This window comes from Cherax quadricarinatus, chromosome 43 (genome assembly GCF_038502225.1).
Source record: "Cherax quadricarinatus isolate ZL_2023a chromosome 43, ASM3850222v1, whole genome shotgun sequence".
In the NCBI taxonomy this organism is placed as follows: Eukaryota; Metazoa; Arthropoda; class Malacostraca; order Decapoda; family Parastacidae; genus Cherax; species Cherax quadricarinatus.
Window position 1 is genome coordinate 7,982,129 of NC_091334.1, and position 12,485 is coordinate 7,994,613.

Sequence of the window (12,485 nt, forward strand, 5' to 3'; positions counted from 1 at the left end):
CCTCTCCCACAAAACCTCCTTTACCCCCTCCCTCCAACCTTTTTGAGGACAACCCCTACCCCGCCTTCCTTCTACAAATTTATACGCTCTCCATGTCATTCGACTTTGATCCATTCTCTCTAAATGACCAAACTACCTCAACAACCCTTCTTCAGCCCTCTGACTAATATGGACTTTTATTAACTCCACACCTTCTCCTAATTTCCACACACTGAATTTTCTGCATAATATTTACACCACACATTGCCCTTAGACAGGACATCTCCACTGCCTCCAACTGCCTCCTCGCTGCAGCATTTACAACCCAAGCTTCACACCCATGTAAGAGTGTTGGTACTACTATACTTTCATACATTCCCTTCTTTGCCTCCATAGATAATATTTTTTGACTCCACGTATACCTCAACACACCACTTGCCTTTTTTCCTTCATCAAGTCTATGATTAACCTCATCCCTCATAAATCCATCCACTGACACATCAACTCCCAAATATCTGAAAACATTCACTTCTTCCATACTCCTCCTCCTCAATTTGATATCCAATTTTTCTTTATCTAAATCATTTGATACTCTGATCACCTTACTCTTTTCTATGTTCACTTTCAACTTTCACTAGTTAAAAGTTAATTTTATACCTTTGTTCCATATACCTGAAAAGCAGTGGTTAGAGCATCTTTTGAAAGCTATTACATATTGAATCGTGGGTTTAGGTGAATGTAACATGAGTTTATGTGCTTCATTATGGAAAAAGTGCACAAAATAAAAAAATTCCTCGATATATACAGGGACCTGCTGTAATGAGAAATGACAATTGAAACATTTCGTAAGTCAAATAGATAATGTCTTTTTTAATTGTGTTGCATCCTCCTGAAAATGCATGTTTTTCCTTTAACAGGAGAATTATTAATGAAATTAGGAAGAAAAGAAGAAGCGTCAGAAGTCTACAGAGGTTTAATCAAACGTAATCCAGAAAACCGCAACTACTACCTCAAGTTAGAGGAGGCCTTCGGCCTTACTACAGTTGAAGAAAGACTAAAATTATATGAAGAACTCAAAGAGAAGTAAGTTGTATTTTCCCCTCTTTTTCTCCCCAAGTACTAAAGTTTTGCTGCATTTGAGGAACCACTAAAGTTAACCTAATGTATATTTGTACTTTTAACCCTTTGAGGGTCTGCTCCATAGATCTATGGCTTTGAAGCCTGGATCCAGACTATAGCTCTACGCCATTAACTCGGCTCGCTCAGATAAGCTGTGAGTGGTAAATTTGGGCCTAGATATGAGAGAGTGCATCTATGTGGTAAGTGTGCACCATATAAAACAAATCCTGCAGCACGCAGTGCATAATGAGAAAAAAAAACTGAGGCCGTGTTTTTGGATTAAAACAGCTCAGAGTAGCAGAAATGCTCGATTTTTGCCGATGTTCAAGAGTAAACAAATGACGTCACACGTCCAGTACAAGTCAACTGGCGAGTCTAATATATATTCATGAATGCGCTGATATTATTTATACATTTATTACAGTATTGCATAACAGTAAATCATCTATTTTTTGGTGTGAATAAAAATTCATTATGTAAATAAAAAATCAAAGTGGAATGCATTTGTAAAACCTGGAAATGTAACAAATAAACATAGGAAATGTTGTTTTAGTGCCAGGAATACCTGCATTGTTTATTCTGGGCCCTATTTTGAAACTGGGATGTTTTGAACTTTGTGTGAAATTGGCCAAATTACCAATTTCCAATCACTATTGGGTAGTTGATATAGTTGATTGGGTGATTTCTTGTGCTCTATCAATAAAATAGAAGTAATGCTAGTGAAAAGCTAAGAATTTGGTTGACTGGAATAATGTAATTGGCTTAAAATGGGAGTCAAAGTGGGCAAAATCTCCATTGCGTAAATATTGCTGACGCAGCAATATTCACGTTAGTGTAATTTCGTCAATTTTACATCAAATTTCGTACTTTTTGTTTGATTTCCTTCATAAAAAGATTCTCTACTGTTTTGTAAAAAAAAAAAAATTGAAAATTTTTGGACCCTGTGGACAAATTTCAGATCAGGGGCCTGGACCTTGAAAGGGTTAAATATCTATAGGAAATAAGTGAAAAACACTCTTACATTAACAGTGGTACCATGAAATATGTTTACAGTATGATGCATGCATTTTTGACATTAAACTAGTTGTCTATAATTGTCTTTGTAAGACAAACTGGTCATCAATGTTTTACAAAATTCCCATTCTTCTCTTACCAACTTTTTAATTGGCAATCTCTTTAGCAAAAGCAACAAGTTAATCCTTATGTAAACAGTAGGTTAAATCTTAATTGTAAAGGTGCCTTTTAACCCTTTGAGGGTCCGTCCTGTATTTCTACAGCTTTGAAGTCATGGTCCAAGCCATAGTTCTACGCCATGAGCTCAGCTCACTCAGATAACCTGTGAGTGGTAAATTTGGGCCTAGTTATAAGAGAATGCATCAATGTGGTATGTGTGCACCGTGTAAAACAAATCCTGCAGCATGCAGTGCATAATGAAAAAAAAACAGACCGTGTTTTTTTTTATTATTAAAACGGTGCCATTGCGGTGTATTTTTTTATTTTTTTTTATGGTTGTATTCACAGTTTCTTGGTCTCATTTGATAGAATGGAAGATATATTAGAGAAATAGAGATGATTTTGATTGGTTTTAGTACTGAAAATTGTTTGAAACTGAGCTCAAAGTAACAGAAATGTTCGATTTTTGCCAGTGTTCAAGATTAAACAAATGACATCATGCTTCCAATACACGTCAGCTGGTGGGTCTAATGTGCATTCACGAATGTGCTGATATTATTTATACAATTATTACAATATTGCGTAACAGTAAATCTTCTATTTTTTGGTGTGAATAAAAATTCATTATGTGAATAAAAAATCAAAGTGGAATTCATTTGTAAATCCTGGAAACATAACTAATAAACAGAGGAAATGTTATTTTAGTGCCAGGAATGTCTGCATTGTTTATTCTGGACCCTATTTTGAAATTTAAATATTTTGAACTTGATGTGAAATTGGTCAAATTACTAATTTCCAATCACTTTATTGGGTAGTTGAAATAGTTGACTGGGTGATTTCTTGTGCTCAATCAATAAAATATAAGTAATACTAGCAAAATAACTAAGAATTTGGTCGACTGGAATAATGTAATTGGCCTAAAATGGGAGTCAAAATGGGCAAAATCGCCGATGCATAAATATCGCTGACACAGCTAAATTTGCGAGAGCGTAATTTCATCAGTTTTCCATCAAATTTCATACTTTTTGTTTTACTACCTTCAGAAAAAGATTCTCTGCCATTTCATAAGAAAAATTAACAAAAATATTTTTTGAAAATTCTTGTACCCTGTGGAGAAGTTTCGGATCTGTGGTCTGGACCCTGATAGGGTTTATAATAAAAAGGACAGTATAACGTGTTTTTAGTCATGTGCATTTTCTCGTACTTTCAGTAAGACAACAATGCTTTTGCAGCCATGTAAAATTAACCATTAGGGGGAAATGGTCAGTTGGAAAAATACTTCTGTCATTAGTTGCTTTACTGTTTCAGGAATATTTGACAAATGTATATTAATTGAAATGGCTTACAGCTTGTTTCTCTTGCAGGTTCCCCCGTGCTCAAGTGCCTAAGCGTTTGCCCCTCAATTATGCTAGAGGTGAAGTGCTGGACTCTTTGTTAGATGTATACCTAAGAGCAGCATTACAGAAAGGTGTCCCTCCACTCTTCACTGATATCCGGTCGTTATACAGTGATCCCGAGAAAATCCAGATTGTTGAAAAGCTCATGTATGGCTACCTGAAAAACTTGGAGGAAACGGGACACTTGTGTGAAACGGGTTAGTACGCTCTTTGAAGAGTATCTTGTGATTTGTATCTGTTTGGTTTTCAAAACAAGCACCCTCAAAACTGTCAGATAATGAGATTTAGGTTAGGTTTCTTATTGAGTATACTGTATATATAAGCCTCTCAGTTAAGGGAAAAAGAGGTTAGGTGAAATTAACAGCTTGGGTAATAATAGTCAGAATTGCTTGATTTTTGTATCAAAAGTTCAGAAGGACATGAGGATTGTATCCAAGAAGTTGTATGAAAAATGCCTGAAAACGAAAAAAAAAATTGGTATGGCAACACTTGCAATACATTTACACAAAATTGATAATACTAAGTGTTTTAGTGACTGTACGTGATGAAGTGAAGCACAGTCAAATTCATTGCAAAGGCAAAAGTAGGAAATTACTATTTATTTTTTAATGGAAAAGAAAAACAGAAACAAAACTACAGAATTTTTGAGGAGGATAATATAATGTAATGTCTTACTTTTGACTTTCCAGTAACATCAGTTGGGCTTTATTTGATCCACTACACTTGCCTTATACACTATTGGTGTTCCTAATTTTACAGAAACGTGTCATAAATCTTCATGGAATTTCTAGGATACACTCCTCATGCCCTTTTAAACTTTCAATAAAAAATGAAACTATTTTAACTACTACTGAAGTTGCTAATTTCATTTCAACCCCCCTCCTCTTTTAAGTTATGATTTGTGTGTAAAGACACACTCCTCAAATGTTTATAACGATCACTTTTCTCCCTAGGAGGGGTGTTAATGTTGCAGTTTAAAAACTGTAGTGTAAAGCACCCTTCTGGCAAGACAGTGATGGAGTGAATGATGGTGAAAGTTTTTCTTTTTCGGGCCACCCTGCCTTGGTGGGAATCGGCCAGTGTGATAATAAAAAATAAAATAAAATTTTCTCCCTAACAGATAATGAGTACAAGGAACCAGCCTCAATCTTATATGTATTGATGTTCTTGGCACAACATCACAGTTACTTAGGAGACACAGAAAAGGCACTTGCACTCATGGAGCAGGCATTAGAGCACACTCCAACCCTTATAGAACTCTATATTGTAAAGGGTAAAATATTAAAGGTAAGATACCACGGTAGAGTGTTAAAGTTTTAATAACTCATGGTTAACTTTTACACCACTCTCTTTTGGGCTCTTTCTGTACTCGGGTAATTTCTTGATACCATATTCCATCCCCCCATTCACTCTCTCATGGTAGCAATCTAAATGCCAACAGGAATTGTTGGCATTTAGATTTGCTTTTTCTATCGGTTTGCTTTAATTCACTTTTTGAAAAGCTCTTCTTTACTAACTTTCATTCTTTCGCTCTTTGAAACATTTCCCTTATCTTTTAGTTTCCCTGATTATCATCAATTGTCAGCTTTGGTTGGTTTCTTCATCTTGCCGTTCTTTTCATTTTTTTTTTTTTATTGTTCATGGCCATCTCTTCCATTCTTTTTTCTCCTGCAGCTTCTAAACTCCTGCATCTTGTATTTTTCTGACAAAACATTTAAACAAGTAAACTGTTTGGTAATTCACATGTAATTAACAGAAAAAACGTTTGATATATTTTAAGTTATTTTTTGGAGTGTATTGCTCTTTTAAATATTTAATTTCTGCATATCATTTTTTCCTTCATTAAACCATAGGAAGCTGCTAATTAATTGTTTTATTTCATGATGCATTCATTAGACTTACTGCACTTTCACAGCATGCTGGTGACTATGTAGGTGCGTATGAGGCCTTACAAGAAGCCCAGGCACTTGACACAGCTGACCGATACGTCAATTCCAAAGCAGCATCATACCTTCTTAAAGCAAATTTAGTCAGACAAGCAGAAGAAATGTGCTCCAAGTTTACTAGAGTAAGTACTTTTTCCAGTAGTAATACAGTATACATTGACGCCTCCATAATTGGTAATTTTAACCTTTCGCTGGTAGGGTAACCCAAGATTGCATTTACCTGTTGTGACGGCCAAGCCAGTGTCAACTTAGTGAGTCAAACTCTCAATATAATGTACATAGTATGAATGAAAGCTTTTCTTTTTCTGGTCACCCTGCCTCGGTGGAAGATGGCCAACATGTTAGAAAAATATATTTTCATATGCATTACATTAGTGTAATATGCAAATGTTACATAGCACTTACTATTCAGGTTTATTTCACTTTTCATGTGATTTTTTTAAACTGGTTGTTTCCTACCAAGGAAGAAAAACATTCTCTGCCACTTAGCAGTCTTCCCAGAAAGAACTGGAGATGGCAGTATTTGTAGTATACAGTACAGAATATAAGACCAAAAAATCATACATTTTTGTACAAATGTAATATAAAAATACCATCTAGAAATGGATGAAATTGCTAAGTGTGTGTTTCATGAATACTATGGGGGCAGGATAATGAGATAAATAAAGTATGCGAGAATCACAAGTAGCTTTAGGCCAGGATTAGAAGCTTAGAGATAATTATGGGAAAATTGGAGGAGAGGTTAGTGGTTGTGCTGCCACAGTAATTAAAGCTGTGAAGAGAAGAGACAGATTGCAGAACAAGCTTTCATTGCCCCTTTAACCTTTTCAGGGTCGGAACTCTTGATCTGAGAATTGCTTTCATGGCCAAAGAAGTTTAAAAAAAAAAAAAAAAAAAAAGTTCTTATGAAATAATCTTTTTTCTGTAGGTAATGAAACCAAAAGTATAAAATTTGATGGAAAACTTACAGAATTACACTCCCACAAACTTAGCGATCTTGGTCGTATTTACACATTGTTTATTTTGCCCACTTTGAGCCCTATTTTCAGCCAGTCCCATTGTTCCAATCAACCAAATTCATGGCTATTTCACTAGTATTCCTTCTCTTCTATTGATTGAGTACAAGAAACTTCATATTAATTATTTCAACTACCCAGTAAATTGATCAGAAATCTGTAATTTGGCCAATTTCACACAAAATTCAAAAATTGCCAATTAAAAAACAGGGTCCAGAATAAACAATGTAGACATTTCTCGCACTTAACCCTTTGAGGGGTCGAGACCCCCCGATCCTAAACTCGTTCTCAAGGTTGAAAAATATTTAACCCTTAAACTGTCCAAACGTAGATCTACGTTTGCACGCATACCTCTTTAAATGTAGATCAGCGTTTTATTTTTCATTCCTTCAAATTTGGCACAATAGGCTTGAGTCGCCTAGACATGAAAGAATGGGTCTGTGCACTCAGTGTGTGCAGCTAGAGTAAATAGCGTGGCAAACACCAGGGATTCACTGATGCCATCGCATTAACACTCCCATTTTAAGAGCAAAGTAAAAATAGGTTAGATAAATACACAAGTGAGTGTGGGCAGGTGTGAGTTGGACCTGACTAGCTTGTGCTATTAGGTCTGATGTCATGTTCCTTCCTTCAGTGGATGTAACCTGACTAGGTGGGTCATTGGTCTAAGCTGGGGGGGGGTGACATGTACCTGCCTTGCATGGGCCAGTAAGCCTGCTACAGTGTTCCTTCTTTCTTATGTTCTTATGTATTTGGCAGGCTGTCCAGCTGGCTGGCTTTGGCTGTCTCTGGCTCTGTCTCTGTCTGTATCTCTATCTGTCTATATCTGTCTATCTATATCTCTGTCTCACATGTACACATAAGTACAGTTATTATACATAGTGTAAATTACTTAAGATAATCCAAAAATTCCAGGCAAAGATAGACAGCCAGATAAATAAACAGAGACAAGACATGTTTGTGTGTAACAGTGATAAATACAGCGAGGGTTAGCTGGAGCAGTGGGCATTTATCAGTTGTCACTGGGCTGTCAACAGTATAGGGATGCCTTTCATAACACCATGCTTCAAGGTGTATGCCAGAGTATCTAAAACATTGCTGGGACCTATAAATACTTTGTATATATTTCTAGACAATAGTAAATAACCCAAGCAGGAGTAAATGTTGACCTGACTATTTGAGTACTATTTCGGTACCTAATATTAGCGTCGAAACATTGATTGGCTATGAAATTACAAAAACTATTATTTTTTTTTTTTTTTCAACAAGTCGGCCGTCTCTCACCGAGGCAGGGTGACCCAAAAAAGAAAGAAAATCCCCAAAAAGAAAATACTTTCATCATCTTTCAACACTTTCACCACACTCGCACATTATCACTGCTTTTGCAGAGGTGCTCAGAATACAACAGCTTAGAAGCATATACGTATAAAGATACACAACATATCCCTCCAAACTGCCAATATCCCAAACCCCTCCTTTAAAGTGCAGGCATTGTACTTCCCATTTCCAGGACTCAAGTCCGACTATATGAACATAACCGGTTTCCCTGAATCCCTTCACTAAATATTACCCTGCTCACACTCCAACAGATCGTCAGGTCCCAAGTATCATTCGCCTCCATTCACTCCTATCTAACACGCTCATGCACGCTTGCTGGAAGTCCAAGCCCTTAGCCCACAAAACCTCCTTTACCCCCTCTTTCCAACCCTTTCGAGGACGACCCCTACCCCTCCTTCCTTCCCCTATAGATTTATATGCTTTCCATGTCATTCTACTTTGATCCATTCTCTCTAAATGACCAAACCACCTCAACAACCCCTCTTCTGCCCTCTGACTAATGCTTTTATTAACTCCACACCTTCTCCTAATTTCCACACTCCGAATTTTCTGCATAATATTTACACCACACATTGCCCTTAGACAGGACATCTCCACTGCCTCCAACCGTCTCCTTGCTGCTGCATTTACCACCCAAGCTTCACATCCATATAAGAGTGTTGGTACTACTATACTTTCATACATTCCCTTCTTTGCCTCCATAGATAACGTTTTTTGACTCCACATATACCTCAACGCACCACTCACCTTTTTTCCCTCATCAATTCTATGATTAACCTCATCCTTCATAAATCCATCCGCCGACACGTCAACTCCCAAGTATCTGAAAACATTCACTTCTTCCATACTCCTCCTCCCCAATTTAATATCCAATTTTTCTTTATCTAAATCATTTGATACCCTCATCACCTTACTCTTTTCTATCAAGGTTTTTTTTATACTGCACACACTGACCACACAGACCCATTCTTTCATATGTAGGCCTGCCAGCTTTCTTCCACCAGATTTGAAAGTGCTTGAATTTACGCATATAAGTACGTGACCGATCTAGGTAGTAGGTTGGTAGACAGCAACCGCCCAGGGAGGTACTACTGTCCTGCCAGGTGAGTGTAAAATTGAAGCCTGTAATTGTTTTACACGATGGTAGGATTGCTGGTGTCTTTTTTTTTCTTTCTCATACACATGCAAGATTTCAGGTACGTCTTGCTACTTCTACTTACACTTAGGTCACACTACACATACATGTACAAGCATATATATACACACCCCTTTGGGTTTTCTTCTATTTTCTTTCTAGTTCTTGTTCCTGTTTATTTCCTCTTACCTCCATGGGGAAGTGGAACAGAATTCTTCCTCCGTAAGCCATGCGTGTTGTAAGAGACGACTAAAATGCCGGGAGCAAGGGGCTAGTAACCCCTTCTCCTGTATATATTACTAAATGTAAAAGGATAAACTTTCGTTTTTCCTTTTGGGCCATCCCGCCTCGGTGGGATACAGCCAGTGTATTGAAAGAAAGAAGTACGTGACCGATCTAGGTAGTAGGTTGGTAGACAGCAACCGCCCAGGGAGGTACTACTGTCCTGCCAAGTGAGTGTAAAACGAAAGCCTGTAATTGTTTTACATGATGGTAGGATTGCTGGTGTCCTTTTTTCTGTCTCATAAACATGCAAGATTTCAGGTACATCTTGCTACTTCTACTTACACTTAGGTCACACTACACACACATGTACAAGCATATATATATATATACACACCCCTCTGGGTTTTCTTCTATTTTCTTTCTAGTTCTTGTTCTTGTTTATTTCCTCTTATCTCCATGGGGAAGGGGAACAGAATTCTTCCTCCGTAAGCCATGCGTGTTGTAAGAGGCGACTAAAATGCCAGGAGCAAGGGACTAGTAACCCCTTCTCCCGTATAAATTACTAAATTTAAAAAGAGAAACTTTCGTTTTTCTTTTTGGGCCACCCCGCCTCGGTGGGATACGGCCGATGTGTTGAAAGAAAGAAGTACTACATGACCGACCCTGGCTGTTATGACGTTCATGTACATGACCGACACTCAAAGGGTTAAAAAATATTTCCATTTTGAATTTTTAATCACACAAATAGAAGATTTACTGTTTCACAGACTGAATTATTGTAATAACTGTATAAATAATGTCAGGTCAGGTCAGGGGTTTCAAATGAAGTTAAGAGCTAAAGAAGGAGTAGCAATAATATTATTATTATTATTATTATTATCACACTGGCCGATTCCCACCAAGGCAGGGTGGCCCGAAAAAGAAAAACTTTCACCATCATTCACTCCATCACTGTCTTGCCAGAAGGGTGCTTTACACTACAGTTTTTAAACTGCAACATTAATAACCCTCCTTCAGAGTGCAGGCACTGTACTTCCCATCTCCAGGACTCAAGTCCGGCCTGCCAGTTTCCCTGAATCCCTTCATAAATGTTACTTTGCTCACACTCCAACAGCACGTCAAGTATTAAAAACCATTTGTCGCCATTCACTCCTATCAAACACGCTCACGCATGCCTGCTGGAAGTCCAAGCCCCTCGCACACAAAACCTCCTTTACCCCCTCCCTCCAACCCTTCCTAGGCCGACCCCTACCCCGCCTTCCTTCCACTACAGACTGATACACTCTTGAAGTCATTCTGTTTCGCTCCATTCTCTCTACATGTCCGAACCACCTCCACAACCCTTCCTCAGCCCTCTGGACAACAGTTTTGGTAATCCCGCACCTCCTCCTAACTTCCAAACTACGAATTCTCTGCATTATATTCACACCACACATTGCCCTCAGACATGACATCTCCACTGCCTCCAGCCTTCTCCTCGCTGCAACATTCATCACCCACGCTTCACACCCATATAAGAGCGTTGGTAAAACTATACTCTCATACATTCCCCTCTTTGCCTCCAAGGACAAAGTTCTTTGTCTCCACAGACTCCTAAGTGCACCACTCACTCTTTTTCCCTCATCAATTCTATGATTCACCTCATCTTTCATAGACCCATCCGCTGACACGTCCACTCCCAAATATCTGAATACGTTCACCTCCTCCATACTCTCTCCCTCCAATCTGATATTCAGTCTTTCATCACCTAATCTTTTTGTTATCCTCATAACCTTACTCTTTCCTGTATTCACCTTTAATTTTCTTCTTTTGCACACCCTACCAAATTCATCCACCAATCTCTGCAACTTCTCTTCAGAATCTCCCAAGAGCACAGTGTCATCAGCAAAGAGCAGCTGTGACAACTCCCATTTTGTGTGTGATTCTTTATCTTTTAACTCCACGCCTCTTGCCAAGACCCTCGCATTTACTTCTCTTACAACCCCATCTAGGATAAGTTATGGCAGGAAAAGAGGGACTATAAATGTATTAATTCAAGGATTATGTGGAGTAAAATAAAGGTTGGATGTGAAAAGTGGGTTATAGTAAGTGTATATGCACCTGGAGAAGAGAGAAGTATAGAGGAGAGAGAGAGAGAGAGAGATTTTGGGAAATGTTAAGTGAATGCATGGGGAGTTTTGAACCAAGTGTGAGAGTAATGGTGGTTGGGGATTTCAATGCTAAAGTGGGCAAAAATGTTGTGGGGGGAGTAGTAGGTAAATTTGGGGTGCCAGGGGTAAATGAAAATGGAGAGCTTTTAATTGAGCTATGTGTAGAAAGAGGTTTGGTAATAATACATATTTTATGAAGAAGAGGATAAATAAATATACAAGGTAATATATAGCACGTAATGAAAGTAGTTTGTTAGATTATGTATTGGTGGATAAAAGGTTGATGGGTAGGCTCCAGGATGTACACATTTATAGAGGGGCAACTGATATATGGGATCATTATTTAGTTGTAGCTCCAGTTAGAGTAAGAGGTAGATGGGAAAAGAGGAAAATGGCAACAACAAGCAAGAGGGAGGTAAAAGTGTATAAACTAAGGGAGGAGGAAGTTCGGGCAAGATATAAGCAACAATTGACAGAAAGGTGGGCTGGTGCAAGTATCAGTAGTGGGGGGTTGAAGAGGGTTGGAATAGTTTTAAAAATGCAGTATTAGAATGTGGGGGCAGAAGTGTGTGGTTATAGGAGGGTGGGTGCAGGAGGAAAGAGGAGTGATTGGTGGAATGATGAAGTAAAGGGCGTGATAAAAGAGAACAAGTTAGCTTATGAGAGGTTTTTACAAAGCAGAAGTGTTGTAAGAAGAGTAGAGTATATGGAGAGTAAAAGAAAGGTAAAGAGTGGGGTGAGAGAGCCCAAAAGGAGAGCAGATGATAGATTGGGAGAGGCACTCTCAAGAAATTTTAATGAAAATAAGAAAAAATTTTGGAGTGAGTTAAACAAGTTAAGAAAGCCTAGAGAACGAATGGATTTGTCAGTTAAAAACAGAGTAGGGGAGTTAGTAGATGGGGAGATGGAGGTTTTGGGTAGATGGCGAGAATATTTTGAGGAACTTTTAAATGTCGACGAAGAAAGGGAAGCTGTAATTTCATGCACTGGCCAGGGAGGTATATCAT

General features: G+C 38.1%; 1 protein-coding gene across 3 annotated transcripts in view; it reads left to right on the forward strand.

The window, feature by feature from the left end:
* Naa15-16 (N-alpha-acetyltransferase 15/16) overlaps positions 1–12,485 on the forward strand; it is a 244,969-nt gene that overhangs the window by 52,241 nt on the left and 180,243 nt on the right. For all 3 annotated transcript variants that reach the window (XM_070093550.1, XM_070093551.1, XM_070093552.1), the window contains exons 6-9: positions 897–1,062; positions 3,636–3,865; positions 4,789–4,955; positions 5,584–5,736. In XM_070093550.1, the coding sequence (XP_069949651.1) occupies positions 897–1,062; positions 3,636–3,865; positions 4,789–4,955; positions 5,584–5,736 (716 nt within the window). The remainder of the gene's footprint in view (positions 1–896; positions 1,063–3,635; positions 3,866–4,788; positions 4,956–5,583; positions 5,737–12,485) is intronic.